Raw genomic sequence first — 15,798 nt, forward strand, 5'->3', positions numbered from 1 at the left:
CCTTCCAGGGCTGTATTAGAGCCCTGTGATTTGAGATAAATGGTGCTTGCATTTTCTGAAGGGTGGGATTTCTGAGTATGATCTGTAAATTGCATGATCCATAATCTAAAATAGCTTTTTAGGTTCTTTCTTCCTAACATGGAACCATTCTTTAATAGAATGATAAGATCTTGGATTTTATTTGTCTAAAGCAAAAATAGTGTTTATAGACATGTTATATAATGTAGTTATTTTATGGATTTCATAGCTTTTTCTCTCTCCTAGTTCCAAAAAATATATTTTCAGTGGAGGTGGGACAGTGGTGCCTAATTGGCCCATGTATGAGTGAAATCACTACACACTTAGTAGTAAATATCTGTACCAGAAGATACTATTGAATATGTATATGTTGTTTTAGTGATTCATCAGCTTGCATTCTCTTGAAAATTTACTCTTCCCACATACTATAATGTTCATTACTGTCTGTTTAAAACTAGGCTTCTCATTGTGCTGGTAGGATCAGAAATATAAAGTCTCAGTTTCAAAATTGCTGAGCTGCCCTTTCAGAATTTGGTGCTAATGACTCAGGGCTGGTTTAGATGTACAAACAAAAGATTTAAGAGGCCCCTCTTCCTTTTTTGGTGACATTCCTGAAACTCTTGGACAAGTTGTCAGTCTAGATTGTTTACTGACTTCACAGAATATTCTGTGCAGAACTGGGAGAGACTCACTAGGATCATCAAAATCACCTTCTGTGTGAAGAACCTTTATTTAATCCACCCCTGTCACAACTTCAGGCCATTCCCTTGGGTCCTGTCACTGGTCACCACAGGGAAGAGACCAGTGCCTGCCCCTCCTCTTCCTCATGAGGAAGTTGCAGGCTGCAATGAGGTCTCCCCTCAATCTCCTCCAGACCAAGAGACCTCAGCTGCTCCTCATATGGCTTCCTTTCCAGACCCCTCACCATCTTCACAGCCCTTCTTTGGATACTCTGTTAGCTTTATACTTTTCTTAGATTGTGGCATCCAAAACTCCACACAGGACTTGAGGTGAGGCTGCCCCAGTGCAGAGCAGAGCAGGACAATCCCCTCCCTTGCCTGGCTGGTGATGCTGTTCCTGATGGCCCCAGGACAGGGCTGGCCCTGCTGGCTGCCAGGGCACTGCTGGCTCTCATTCCACTTGCCATCAAGCAGGACCCCCAGGTCTGTTTGTGCAGTGCTGCTCTCCAGCCTCTCTTTCCCCAGTCTGTCCATGCACCCAGGGTTGCCATGTCCCAAGCACAGAATCTGTCACTTCCCCTTGTTAGACTTCATACTGTTGGTGATTCACAGTCTGGGGATTTGTCAAGGTCTCTCTGCCCTTGAGAGAAACAACAGCTCCTCCCGCTTTTGTATTCTCTGCAAATTTAGCATCCTTTCCAGTCCTGTGCCCAAGCCATTTATGAAGATTCTGAACCCTGGGCTGAGGATGGAACCCTGTGGAACCCCACTAGTGGGGTTTTTCAATCCCATATAGTGAAACCCCAGTATGTGTCCCCTCATTCACTGTGACTCTTTGTGCCCAACCCATGAGCCAGTTGCTCACCCATTGCAAGATGCGTTTATCCAGCTGTATGCTGGACATTTTGTCCAGTGGGATACTGTGAGAGACAGTGTGAAGAGCTTGTATTTTACTGAGTGAAGGAATGATTTTTTTGTAAACATGACAGCCAGACCAAAGTAATTAGAGAAGACAGAGCATCTAAATGTTAAATTCTTACAGAAGCATGGTCTTGTCAGTCCAATCCACCATCAGTTTCCTGCAAGCAGCTCCTTCTGTTTGTTCCCCAAGCCATGCACTGCTCTGTGTGAGGTGGTGTGAGTGGCATGTATTTTGTTGTTGTGTTTTTGTGTGAATATGAGAATTTTATGTGGGATTTTCAGGTTTTTTTTTTTTTTAATTAAAAACAATATGCAGAGAAAGGGCAACAAAGCAACTCAGTCTTTACAGGACAGAATGTCTTATATTTTGGGGAAAAAATGCAAGCATTTAAAATGCCATGCAGTATATGAAATACCCAGAAATTATAATGCAAATACATTAAAAGTTTTTTTAAAGTGAATTTCCCCTTTGTATGTGTTTGGACATTTTAAGTTCATGTCACAGTGTATTATAGGAAAAATGTCTCTCCAAGAAATTCAACAGCAGTTCTTTCCATATTTTAGGTCTTCATAATGTGGGCTTTATTTTCTCCCAAAACCCATGAATTGCCTAATAGAGTCTGCTTTAAACAAAATAAACCTGGTTATGCTATTTAGATATTAATTCACAAGAATGAAAGAGCCTCAGAGTTGCTTATCTAAATCCAATTACTGCTGGTCAAATTCATCCCAGTACAAAAGTTCCCAAGATAAAAGCATACATTACCTAAATGCCCAGAAACGCAGACAGTTTTCGGTTGGGTGGATTGTGCTCAGAGCAATGCTTGAGGCCTTGAGGGAACTCAAATGCTGGGGATGTAATTATTAAGCTCTGAACTCAAATTACTCAATAACTCCATTGGTTTTTACTAAGCAAAGGAGAGTTCTTATGCTGGTAACTTGAGTTTCAATTCCAAGCTTCCCGTTTTTTGAAGCATACAAGCAGTGGTTGGAATTGGGTAAAAGCTGTGTTTTGTACATCCCTGTGCACCCATTGCCTTGTAGAGGAGGATGGCAGCACAAGTGCAGCACAGAGTGGGGTGAGTGGTGAGAGATTTATCCTATCTGCTCCTACAGATATCTTGTGTTACAGGACTAGCTATGGCCAGCCTCAAGGTTGGCTTGAAAGATGGAATTGGAATATGCTGTGCCTGTCCCAGAGGTTTTGCTTCCTATAACGACATGGAAAAATTGAAAAGTTTGCATGACCCCCACCAGCCTGGCCTCCTAGGAAATCTGTTTTTTGATGCAGCAACTCCTGGTTACAGCTGTTGCTCAGTCAGCTGCTTCTCTTGGCATGTTGCTTGCCAGCAGTGGGGTGGGTGCCACCTAGCTCCTCTGCCTCTTAGCTGAATGTCACTTGTCCCCTAACCTAGCTGTCCGCTTCCCTTCCCTGCACCCTAGCTTCCCACAGGCAGGAGGAGAAATGGCTCAAATTCTTTGTGTGCTTTGAGACAGCAGATTCTCCTCTGTTTGGGGTTGGCTGTGGTTAAGGTTCATGCATCTTACAAGGGGTATCACTCACAGCTGAATGGTTTCCTTCAGGAACTATCTCCATTTTAACAGCAGTTATCAAATAACTTCCTGGAAATGAGCGGGTTGAGATTTGTCTGCAGTGTAAGTGCTGATCGACCACCTGCCTGAAAGCTCTTAAAGTGATCTGCTTTGATGTACATACATTAAGGGCTTATTTTGCAGTGCTTGCATCTTTCCTGAGTCTGCTGAGTAGTCTGAAAATGTGGGGGGCAATGGGATGGGGCTCTCCAGAGAGATTTTTGACATAGCTCTATAGCCAGGACTGAACAGGGAGATTGTTTCTTTGTGCAGAGCTCTTCCCTTAGTTCTGCCTTTTGTGTGACATGGTGTCAATTACTGCTGTTGGTAAGTGAAGAGTTTTTAAGTGACTTTTGTAATTTTAATAGCGTATGTGAGATGACTTCAACAGTTTCACTGATATATACAAGACAAAGTAGAATTGCTTATGTTTCTAAGAAGGTATTTCCACCCCCAACTGAATGTTTCTTGGAATGTAAGAGTGGCTGGGCTGGGCCAGATAGGAATTTGTTTCAGCAGCTGGGGAGGTGCCTGATGTTAAAACAGGGACAACATGTGATGATGCTACTCTGGTATCCTCTCACAGTTTCTGGTGGTATGTGACTTCCAGGACACAAATGTGTCTTCGCTTTTAATTTCATACTAGATTTTCCCTCCTAGAGGCTGTCCAATAGCATTTTGTAGTGATGTCTCTGTTAGGGCATCAGTGCGGGCTGTGGCAGTATTTCCCCAATGTAGCTCTCTATTCTGGAACCTGCAGATTTTAAACTTTATAATTTTCTGGACAGTCCTTATATATCATGAGAAACTGTAACAAAGACAACTAGTCACTATTTCACTGCATAGGTTCTTCGTTATTGTGGTGAAGTCCTATTTTGTGCAGTTGCTTCTGAAGCTCTTTCAAAATCTGACCACCTGGTTTTCCAGGAAAATTATTACATAAAAAAGAAATAAAAGCATATTTGAATATAAATAATTACAATGATTTTTAAAAGCACTTGAAGAATCTTGTTAGTGGTTACTGTACATTTAGATAACACTTCAGGAAGAGTGCCTGGAAACATTTTGAACAGCAATTTCAATTCAGATGCTCCACAGACGCATTCTTTGAGGTAGCCAGCTCAGATTCATTATATCTATTTCCTTGGATAGCGTGATACAGTAGGTTATCATTAATGATACAGCCATTGTTTTGAAGGGTTGAGACATGGAGGTGGACACAATTCAGTCATCCTTTTATTACCAGAATTTTTGATTCAATATCTTTGAAAGAGTACTTCCATGAACTGTACTCAGGAGAAAATAAAATAGTGCTCACACTTTCTCACAAAAAGGACACTATACCTGTTATTTCTTTACATTAATGATATCAGTAATTTGTAGAACACAGATGTACAGGTTTAAATATAAGAGAACAAGAGGTAAACTCTTGTGATGCATTTTATCCTTATTTTTGTGAACTTTCCCATTGAATACATTTTTTTTTTTACTTCTGCGTGAATCAAATTCCAATTAAAGGCAAAACAAGCAGAAAACCAAACAACTTTGGAGATGAGCTATAGCTTAATACCACACTTCACACATGAGAGAAAGAAATGACTGCATTTGTAGGAACAAAATACCCTCCTGATTTCATGCAGCACACAAACTAACATTCTTCATCAGAACTGATGTTCTGATTACTGTAGAATAATTACTTGAAATATTTAGTAAAACAGTGTCCAAATTAATTCCAATTACTTTCTTGTGGTAACACTCAGGGTTTATAGCAGTGGATTAAATCGCCGACATATGGCTAATTGCCTATAACAGTGTTTGTTATTGTGGTGCCTCTTACCACTCTAATGTCTGTTTTTGCAAACCTGAAGGTGTGCACATAACTTTGAATGTGGGGAGAAAGCATTTCCTGACCAAAACAGAATTCTGTGAGTAAAATCTCTAGTGCAATGAAATGTTTGCAGGATCGCAGTACGCAGCAAATAACTCTATGAAATCTGTAATAAATGCAGTGGAACCACAAATGCCTGTCTCTGCTGGCAAGAAATGTAAACTTCTTGCTCTCACATGACTTGGATAGAACAACATATCAATTCATTAGGAGTGGCTGGACTGAAATGGAGGCTGGGTGTCGGTTTTTATTGGCGGAAGTTTAGGTAAGAGTTGTGTTTTATTTGAGGTTGTTGTGGGTTAGCCACCGATTTTTGTTGGATTCTTTTCCCATATATCTCTCAGAGGTGCATGACTGTACAAGATAGGCGTGTTTTTGCATGTTTTTCATGTACTTGATATTAAATCTAAGTAAATCAAATAAATGAAGATGCACTGCAAAGGCCAAATTTCCTGCTGGGTAGGTTGACCCACTGAACAGCCATAAATCACTGAACTGAATTTTTCTTTGCCTTCTAAAGACATGTGCTCTAATATCTTAGAGGCCAAAGTCAACTTCAGGTACTACCATGAAGAATTATAAAATTAAGTGGGACATGAGTGAGTATTAAGGCCTTATTAAGTTCTTGAAACACCTGAGGTTAGAAAAGCGTGTGATCTCATGGTTGACATTAAATTTCTTATATATTTGGTTGGAGTGGAGCTAGCTATGGCAAAATAGATTCTCAACTGCCTACCCATCATAGTGCAGTGAACAGTGGATTGCGCCTGCCTCCAGAGCCCAAAATCCTTCTGGTCTACAGAGTCAGCAAAAAAAAAAAAAAGGGGAGAGAGGTGAAGGGAAGGAAAGGCTTGTTTGACTTTTTTGGTTCCTAAAAGATATCTGAATTGGGGCTTGACTTAGTTTACACAAATTATTAATACCCGTAAGTCAGTTTTTTCCTCCTTCTCCTGACTAGTTTCAGACTGAAACAAAATGAAGCAAAGCATGCTTTTCCTCCTCAAATGAAAACAAATGCTTTTGTGTATTCTTAGGCAAAGGAAAAACAGAGAAATGGGAAGTCTCACTTTCCATCTCTCTTTACTCTGCTTTCATGAGTGATGCAGGGACAGTGCCCTTTATCTTAAGGTGAATGGCTACAGGTCACTTGCAGTATGGAAACTTCAGCCGAGGACTCAAATTTTTTGCTGGTATCAAAGAGTATGTTTAGTTAGGCCATTCCCAGTCTTTCCTTTAGGTGTTGCTCCCCTTCATGAGGTATTCAAGTGTTTTCTTGATTCCAGACTGAAATCCAAGAGTCTCTTTTATACTCTGAGTTATGGTACCATTCCCTCTTCGTCTCCCTGTTTTTTTTTTTTTTGTGGTTTTTTGACTGATTTTCTCAGGATGTTTACAGACCCATAGGACAAAGAAGAATGTGTTGCTAAATATGTGGTACACTGCTCTAGTTGCCCTTAGAATTCTTGGGTGCTTTTCTGTATAGCAGTAGACGTGGATTTCATGCTGAGGCAGAGAAGGGAATAGCAGCAAGGTTTTCCACATCCTGGTTTCTGAATTGCGAGTAGAAATCTCTAACACCAAATTTATATTGCTGTTAATAGCGATTAACCAAATGAACATTTGTCTGTCATATGTTTCAATGGTTTATAATTGATGTTGGTTATTTTCCATGGGTGTTCCTTTGCCATTAGAAGACATAATTTTCTTAAATCTTTCTTAGTAATATGTCCTTTGTGGATGTAGAAACTTGTGTTTCATGGAAAAGCCCTCCAAATGACAGCCCAATATATCAGAGTATCAATAATGCAATTTTAAAAAATGTAGGAAAGGGCATTTTAAGGGAAGTTCTCTTCAGCGAAGACCAGGATGTATCAGTGATTTGAGAAATAAAAATATTTTACTTATTCTTCTGATGTCTTATGCTCATCCATAAATGCCATCTTCTGTGATCTTTTACCTGGATTTTGTGACACTATTAAGTCTGCATATTTAGTCTTAACCTCTGGAAGGTAAACACAGATACCTATTTTATGGCCTAATTTCTTTATATAACAAGTTGTAGCTGCCCAAATTCCCTCTTCACTGTGCTTAGTCTATCAAATTGCAGTGCAGTGCCATGCTATCTATGGGAGGGGATATAAATTCAAATGAGTGTAACATTCATCTTGGCAAGAGCTGGGAGCTGCACACAAACCTCAAAGGTTCTGTTTATCCAAACTAGATAGAGTGTATACACATAGACATGGATGCACACATGAGCACAGCTGTTGGTCCCTGTGTATAAAAAGTGACCATAATTCCTGCATTTTCATTAATCCTGAAGAAATGTGGTCCATCTGTATTAACCTAAACAAACTTGAAATAATTTACTCAAAGAAGCCTCTTTACTAGTGGCCTAAATTCCTTCTTATGATTGGTATTTACGTTGGCAGTGCATGGAACAGAGATGGACAGGTTGTGGCAAGTGCTCTTGGGGAACTCTAAAGGTGTTTGAGCTAGTGGCATAAGGGATCTCTCCAGGATATCAGATGAACATTTTTCAACAGCTCTAGACTTCTTCCTAGGATATGTGTTATATTTGCATGCAAAAATCACTATGTACTTTACTAAAATATAGTAACTTGTACCTCTGATTTTTATTTTCTCCATAGGTATGGGAAAATTGTATCCACAAAGGCAATTCTTGACAAAAACACAAATCAGTGCAAAGGTACGTGCAAAGTGTCCACCCTGTGAGTTCATTATCAGTTTGAATGATTGACTGGTGGCTTGACTGCCAAAGCTCTGGCTCCAACTGTGCAATCAACATAATGCACAGTATATTACAAACATATTTAATAATGCCAAAGCTTTGAGTTGTGCTTCCAGTAACATTGCTCATTAATTTTTTTCATTAACAAACAAAATGAAAATCACAAATCAGAACAAGTATCAAATTGCTTCGGCAGAAGAGTAAATTGCCTTCTAACCACATAGTGCTGTCTGATTTGAATGATATCATCAGTGATGCAAATTGATTTCCTATATAAAACTGAGAAACCTTTGGGAAAAGTTTCCCAAGGAAAACCTGGTCTAATTTTTATATTTTTTTGTGAAGTCTTGGCATATGCTAATAGAAGAAGAAAATATTTTTTATGACATAATTAGATATACAAGTTGCAATACCAAGATATAGAAGTAATTCCTCTTCCAGTTTTATGTTCCTAATTCTTTTGCTAATGTATGAAAATATTTTAAAATGAAACATAGCATGTTGTGTGTGTGTGTGTAGCTATATTTGCTGAGGGAAATATTGACTAACGTGTGTAGCACTATCTCAGGACTAGAATTGTTACTCATTTATGAGTCTGCAGTGTCACTAAGTCTGTGGCGGAGAAACTGTTCCTTTAAGTGATTCTGTAGCTTTCCACTAGTGGTATACAGAGTGCTTTTGGAGTAATAGGATCTGCTAAAGTGGGTTCTCCTGAAAAGAAACGCATCCTGGAGGGCATTTTGGTATGTGTTAGTAAAAAGAAAAGGCATTGCAGTTTAGGACTGTCTTTTGAATGGCCGGACACGGGGTGAAGAGAAGCAGCAGAGAAGCATTCTGGGGAGATTATGAGATGAGAGAAAAATCCTGCCACCTGTGCCAAAGATGTTTTTGAAATTTGTAGAACTGTGTGATCTTATCTATTGCCTGTCAGAAGCAGCTACTCAGGAAAAAAGCAAGTTGGAAGACAGCAGTTCTAGACTTAGAAAACTCTACCAACCCAGTTGGTCATGGGCCATTGTCATAAGCTTGCACTGCTGTGCATTTGCTTTTGCCTGAATGTGTGTTTGATTTCCTTGGGGCACTCTCTTCTGGCAGAATTCTGATAACATCACTCAGTATTTCTTTGAATATCACACCAGGAACAAGACCTCATTGTGTTTGGGGTTTGGTGTTGTTTTTTTCTTTTTTTGGGATGACATTATAAAGGAATACCCTTGTGAGCACAACTTCCTTTGCTCCCATTGCCAGTGGTAAACAAGGAAAGGAGTGGATCTGTTTGTAAAACACAAAATGTGAAGTGAAAATATTGTACAGAATATGAATGCTAAAATTTTGAGAAAGAAAAGTGTCTGGGTTTAGTGTTTTTTTATGTTACAGTTAGCTTTAAGATCATTTTAATAGGATCCATATAACAATGAGTTTGTATTTTCTGTTAGTTTGCTTTCATACTGTTGTATTACACTGTAGGGCAGAGATATCTATTTCTATTTTCAAAGATGGATCTTTATGACATAAGCAGTGCCATTAAAAGATCATAAACATAATTGGATTTATTAACAGTATGCTTTATGGCATAAAAATAATAGCTGTTTTACTGCTTTAAATGCTGGATACAATTTTCTTTCTCTTCAGTAAGGCAGCCAAAAAAAGCCAAAAACCTTCCCAGGAATCAGAAGTGGAAGGGACCTGAAGAGGTCAGGACCTGCCTTGGGGCAGGATCAGCTCTAACCCACTGCTGAGGAGTATTTCTGTAACCTTCACTCAAAGGCCTCCAGTGGTGGAGATTCCTTGAGCTCCTCAGGCAATCTGTGATAACACTCCCTCTCCTCACTATAATGAAGCATTTCCTAATGTCTAACCCAAATCTCTCTTGATGTAATTTAAGTCTATTGCTTCTTTTCTTATCCCCAGTGGACACGTAGAACAGTTTATTCCTTTCCTTTTTGCATCAAACATACATATTTGAAGACTGATCTGCATCTACCTTATCTTTTCTTTAGACTAAACACTAGTCCTTTAACTTTTTCCTTTAGGGCAATTTGTTTTAAATTTCTCAATATATTGCTCTTTGCTGGTCTCTCTAATTAGCTCATTCCTTACCTGAAGAACTTGGAGCTGGGCATAGGATTTTAGATGGTCTAAATTTGATGATTTAAAATATTATAGAGGTGTTTCATTTGTCTTCTCTGTGATCATGTTTCTCCTCTTTATTGATGTATACATATAAATAATTTTATTTGTATTTAAGATACAGATGCATCTCTGAGGCACAGGGTGTTGCATGAGAGAAATGATGCTGGTTTATGCTGAGAGATTCTGTGCAGCCCCTGGTTTTGTTACTCTCTTCCAGTGCTGCTGCCAGCCAGGCGTTCCTTATTGCATACTCTGGTCTGGGTTGTTGATTATTCTCTCCTAGAGCTAGAACTTTTCATTTGTCTGTATTGAATTTTATCCTAATTTTTTTCCTGTGGTCTCCTTAATTTACTGAGATTTGAGTATAATCTTAAGCCTCCAGAGTGCTTGCAGCACTTACCTCCTTAGTATCCTCTTCACAGTTAATAAATGGTTTCTCTAATCCACTGGACAAGATAATGTGGAAAAGAGTGAATAATGACAGACCTGGGGAAAACTTTTGAGGAAACCCTCTCAATACAGTAGGTAGTGCAATACTGAACCATTGAGAACTTATTTTTTAAATTGGATCTGCTAATCAGTTGACACCTATTCACAGCATTTTCAGCCAGACCTTTTTTCTCCTATCTGCTGAAATTTGAAGTTTAAACTGTCTCTAAAACGGTGGAGTCTACATCTATTCCCTAGAAAAACCCAGCAAAAATCAACAGACAACCACAACCACCAACTGCCCCCCGCACCCCACAACCCAATCCGCCTTTTCCCCCAAACCCCAAAAAAACCCAAATAAAACCCAGTATTCAAACATCAAAAAAGGAGAAAAGCCACACTACTTGTCTGCTCCTTCCCAGTCTTTTGGGTCTTGCTCACTTTCTGCCAAGTAAGAGATTATCTTGTTAAATGAGCACATCATCCTGTGATGGGTATCCAATGAAGTAGGATGGATTAAATTCAATGATAAAAATTATCACATGATTAGTGATTTCAGAATTTATTGCAGTGTCATTTGTGTGTTGATGAAGGTATAGAGTAAAGCTGAAAGTAGAAAGATTTAATTTAGCAAAGAAATTATTTCAAACCTCCATGTAACAGCAGATCTGTTAAAACAGGTTACTGTTTAGCAACAAGTGTTAGCTTTCCTTTTGGAGAAATGAGAAAGACATTCAGTGATGTACTTTAAGTCATTCTCCATTTTTTCTCAGATTTTTAAAAAGGGACCCACAGCATTCCTGTCATGATAAGAAGCAGTGTTATCTAAGGATTTCTCCCTGGTCTGAATTAAGCAGTCAGATCTAAAGTAATCATATAGCAAGGGAGTTTGCTAGGGACACCTTTTGACACATAACCTCTCATTTTCAGATTGCTCTTTGTTGGCGGTTTAGCTGCTAAGTGAGGCAGAGGAGAAGTAACCATTACCCTGTAACAGAACAATATATAACAAATAAGCACAGTCATGACAACACGGCCAGAAATCTCTGAACAAAGCAAAGAACAAATACATATGGAGAATAATGAAAAACAGACACATGATTCATTCAGATGTTCAAACACAAAACCCCTAATGAACAAGTTGGAGAATTTTGGCTGCTTTTGCTTTTTCCCTTTCCCTCCCCTCTGTCCCTCTTCCCCATGCACATTTCCCCTTCTGGGCCTACTGTATTTGCTAATTTAAAAAGTGGGGGAAATGAAATAAAAGAAGCCATTGAAGAGAAGCATTAATCTGAAATGTGTAGACTCTTCTCTTTCCAGCCCTGTCCCCCCACCCTCTGCAGCCTGGCTTGCCTTTGGTGGACCTACGTGCTCAGAGCTGAGGGAATGAGTAATGGTTGTTTCACAGTACAGTTTCCATACCTCACAGCAATGGAATACAGAACAGTTAATCTGCCAAATACACAAGCCCATTTCTTAGAGTATGAATTACTGTCATCTGCGTCTGCCCTTGCAGACACTGTAATTGCATGCATGCAGATTTGCTTCCTGGTTTAATCAGGGGCTTGCATGATTTTGAGTATTTTGCTAGTACCTTAGAAGATGAGCACAGGAGAATGACTAAAAGTCTGAAAATCCACCTGTGGGATTTTTTTCTTTTCTTTTTTTTTTTTTTTTTTTAAGAAATAAAACCTATTAAATTTGTAATTTGTAGGAGACAAACACTTCAGTGGTATATTCTTCATTTTATGTATCTTTTTACAAACCATGGGTGACTTGATATGTTAAATAACAGTGTTTGTCTTAGGAGGGAAATGTGCATAACATGATGAGGGGAACTGCAGTGACTCTGTTTATAATTTTAGTATTTCATGATGACATTTTCCTGGTTGAGAAATGTTAGCAATGATCTATTTCTGTTTAAAATATGAAAACTGTGGATGCAGATATGCACTCATTAGGATTGGGGTAGGTTTATGGTAAAAAACATTGCCATGAGGTCATCTGTGTTAACCCACCATATATCACATACAATTTTATTTCTCCACTTACCTTGCTGTTTTTAGACCAGGACGTAAAATTTACCATGACCTATTTTATAACTTGAGAGTTTATTTGTGTAACAAAAATGGAATAACTGGAGGCTTACTATAAGTGCTGGAGATAATTGGAATGGCATGATAAAGTGATGTTTCATATCTCCCAAAAGGAGTCTGTCCTGCCTTGTGTCAGTGTTGCTACTCATATGTTGAGCTCACCAGCATCCCTAAATACTCTAATGCATTGGAGCTTAATGAGCTGGAGGCTTCTGCTCTGGTGTTCTGATAAACAAAGCTTATATTTGTATAGTAGATATACCTTGGTATATGTGTTAGATAAAATACTTTCAAAGCTTCAAATTTTACAAAGTGTTCTCTGGACATATTCTATAAGGAGTGAAGGTTGTTTGTGCTTCTATGAAATGATGCATTTCTACTTTATATTTTTAAATTCATATTTTTAAGATGGCACAATTTGGTTGTGACTAGGAATGTGAAGCAAGTCTATGTAAAATAATAAGCTGGTGGGAAAGAGCTAAGCTACATAGAAAGCTATTTAGTTAATAAATTTTATTTATTGGGAATAAGCTCAAATTACAATAACTGTGCTGTGTAATTTATGATTCTCAGAATTGCCATTTTGAAAGGGAAAAAAATCCAGACAAGTAGGTCTGTGCCTGATCACAGACTGTAAACTGTTCACACTAGGAGGGCATGCACAGTGTGCTTCAAGGGGAAATGGATCTTGTAGAAAGTAAATAATTTGTAAAACAGACTTATTTAATTTTGAAACCCTAGACTTGTGTAGCTAATAAATCAGTCCTGTTTTCGATGCCAGAGTAGCAATAGATGTGATGGTTTTTTGTACATTAATTTTGTCTGTTCACTTTTTTTTTTCTTTTCTTTTTGATCCACTCCAAAGCATTATGTAATAATTATGTAACCCCTCAAGTTATGAGGGGTGTAGCAGTATGGAATATTTTAATTCAGCAGGATTTCTGACAGTGAGGAGCTTGTGAAACCTGGGCAGTGCCGAGTGTCTGAGTGTGGGGCAGGCGTTCAGTGAGTTCTGTCTGTGGCTCTGCTGGTCCCTCTCACCGCTGACCTGCAGCAGCCCCAGCTCATCTGCTCCTTCTGTTCCTGGGTATGCTGAACAGAGTGCACAAACTATGCTGAATAGTACCACTTTTGGTTAGCAAGCCAGCTGATAAAACCAAATCTCCAGAGATAAAAAGACAAAGTCTTCAACAGTGTCACTGAGTCCCCATTTTGAAACAGTTGAAAGGAAAAAAGCAAACTTGCAGTGCTGTATGTTTTGATAAGATACATTAAACAACATGAGGCTAGCTGTTTAAAATTTGTGAATATTTGAAGGTTTTTTTGTCTGTTTTGTCTGTTTTTTTTTAAACTTCAGGGTTTTTTTTTTTTACTTTCACTCCTGTGGTTTTTACAAGTAAAGGTTGAGATAATTTTCTTTTGTTTAAATTAAAAAGTGACATTACTATGGAACCACATGAGACTAAGAGTCAAGTCTCAAGAAAAAAATGCCTAAAGGAGGCATCTGAACACCATGATGGCAGGCATACATCAAAATGAAGTGAAAGGAATTGCCAGTAAAAAACCACGAGGTTGTTCCCTCACAAATGAAGTCCAAATTCACACCCTAGCTTAGCAAATAAAAGCTTGTTTGATCTCTAGCCTCATGAGCTATAATGCCTTGTAAATCTGACCACTTTAAGAAGTTACCAGGAACTATATGGGGGTGGGAAAGCTGCATATATATATTAAAAATAACTACATAGTTTTCTCCTTTAATTTACAGATTGTGTTCATGGGTGTTTAGGTATCATAACAAAGCTATTTTCCTGGCACCTGTTGGGTTGGCCAGCAGGCATTATTATGTCTTGGCAAATGTGCAAGTGTTTTGCAAAATCTCATTTTAGCTTGGAGGTAGAGATTCTTCTGTCTGTATATTTTTGAATGCTTTTCACATCTGCTGAAGTGAAATAGGAAAGGATTCAATGAGTTGTGCCCAACAAGTCATCATAGCTGGAGCACACCAGCACTGGGCAGTGCATCATCATGCTGAGGACTGAGATATCCCCACCCCAATGCCTGCAAAATGCACCTCAGCAAACATTTTTGTCCACCTCTAGACAGTGCTCTGTCTCTAGCAAGGCCTCTAAAAGTTGTTTAGTGAGTTTAAAGCCAGGTCCTCTACAGAGAAAACTCCTTCCTAATTAGTTCCCCAGACACTTTCTTAAATGGCTTCTTTGCAATTAAGGAAAAAATTTCCTGGGTCATTATCTTTTCATAAATGAACTCATGGCCTAGCAAATATTTTATGTAGGGAGACCCAAGATGCTCAAGTATTCTGTGACATATCTAATCTGTGATTATTCTTAATTTACTGCTTCCAAAATCTGCAAGCCCATATCACTGACAAATAATTGGTTTAACTTTTTTGTTTCCTTCCAGACAAATAAAAAAGTAAAATTTCCATTTGTACACAGTGATTAATGTTTTGATTCATTGGTCTGTATAAAACTTTGCCAATAGCTTGGCATGCACTTGAAGTGCATTTTGGGACTGGGTAATGCTAGTAGGCTCTTAGTGGTCTCAGCAGACTTGGAAATATCTATTTCATAGCACAGAAATGAACAGAAGAGATTTTTTTTTTTATCTGAACAGCGGCTCATAATCAGCTTTGTTGAAAGCTTCCTTACAATGCCTTGGCTTTTTCTAATGTCTTGAAGAATCACTTTGCTGAATTTTTTGGGTTTTTTTCTGATGCCATGATACAGCATCCTATACACCAGTAAATCTTTTCAGTCTCTGGTTGCTTGAAGGCAATTCAGCTCTTCCAAAAGTGATGGTTCTCTGTTCAGAAGTTACTTTTTCAAAAGTCTCAAGACCTTGAGCACAGCAGCTGCCCTGTAGAAACCTGGGGCAGAGGCAGGAGGAGGCCAGTGCTCAGCTCCTTAGTTTTGCTAGAGCCTACTCTGTTGAGCTCTCTGAGTATACAGCATATGCAAAACATATGCTGCCTTGATATAGTGACAATTTGCTAATGAATCCAACTGACAGGCTCTTATTGAGCGTGGGTACTCAACAGGAACCATTCTGAATCAGATCTGTGAATTACAACGTGACTTCATTTCTGTGGTTTGCCAGCAGAGAGGCCACTGCTTGCTTCTCCCTGTTACTGCACACCCCCTGCTTTTGTGTCAAAGGGTTGTGTTCACTTACCCAAGTGAATTAAGTAGATGTTCTCTTTCCTGGTAGACGGTATGAAGCTGTAAAACACTAAGAGGCTGGGCCATCCTTTTTATTTAATCTGTCTTT

The 15,798-nt window shown here is 38.8% G+C and overlaps 1 protein-coding gene across 12 annotated transcripts in view; it reads left to right on the plus strand.

The window, feature by feature from the left end:
* RBMS3 (RNA binding motif single stranded interacting protein 3) overlaps positions 1-15,798 on the plus strand; it is a 707,096-nt gene that overhangs the window by 382,691 nt on the left and 308,607 nt on the right. For all 12 annotated transcript variants that reach the window (XM_014274144.3, XM_026799147.2, XM_074538955.1 and 9 more), the window contains one exon: positions 7,752-7,810. In XM_014274144.3, the coding sequence (XP_014129619.1) occupies positions 7,752-7,810 (59 nt within the window). The remainder of the gene's footprint in view (positions 1-7,751; positions 7,811-15,798) is intronic.

The sequence above is a fragment of the Zonotrichia albicollis genome, chromosome 1 (assembly GCF_047830755.1).
Source record: "Zonotrichia albicollis isolate bZonAlb1 chromosome 1, bZonAlb1.hap1, whole genome shotgun sequence".
Classification (NCBI taxonomy): domain Eukaryota; kingdom Metazoa; phylum Chordata; class Aves; order Passeriformes; family Passerellidae; genus Zonotrichia; species Zonotrichia albicollis.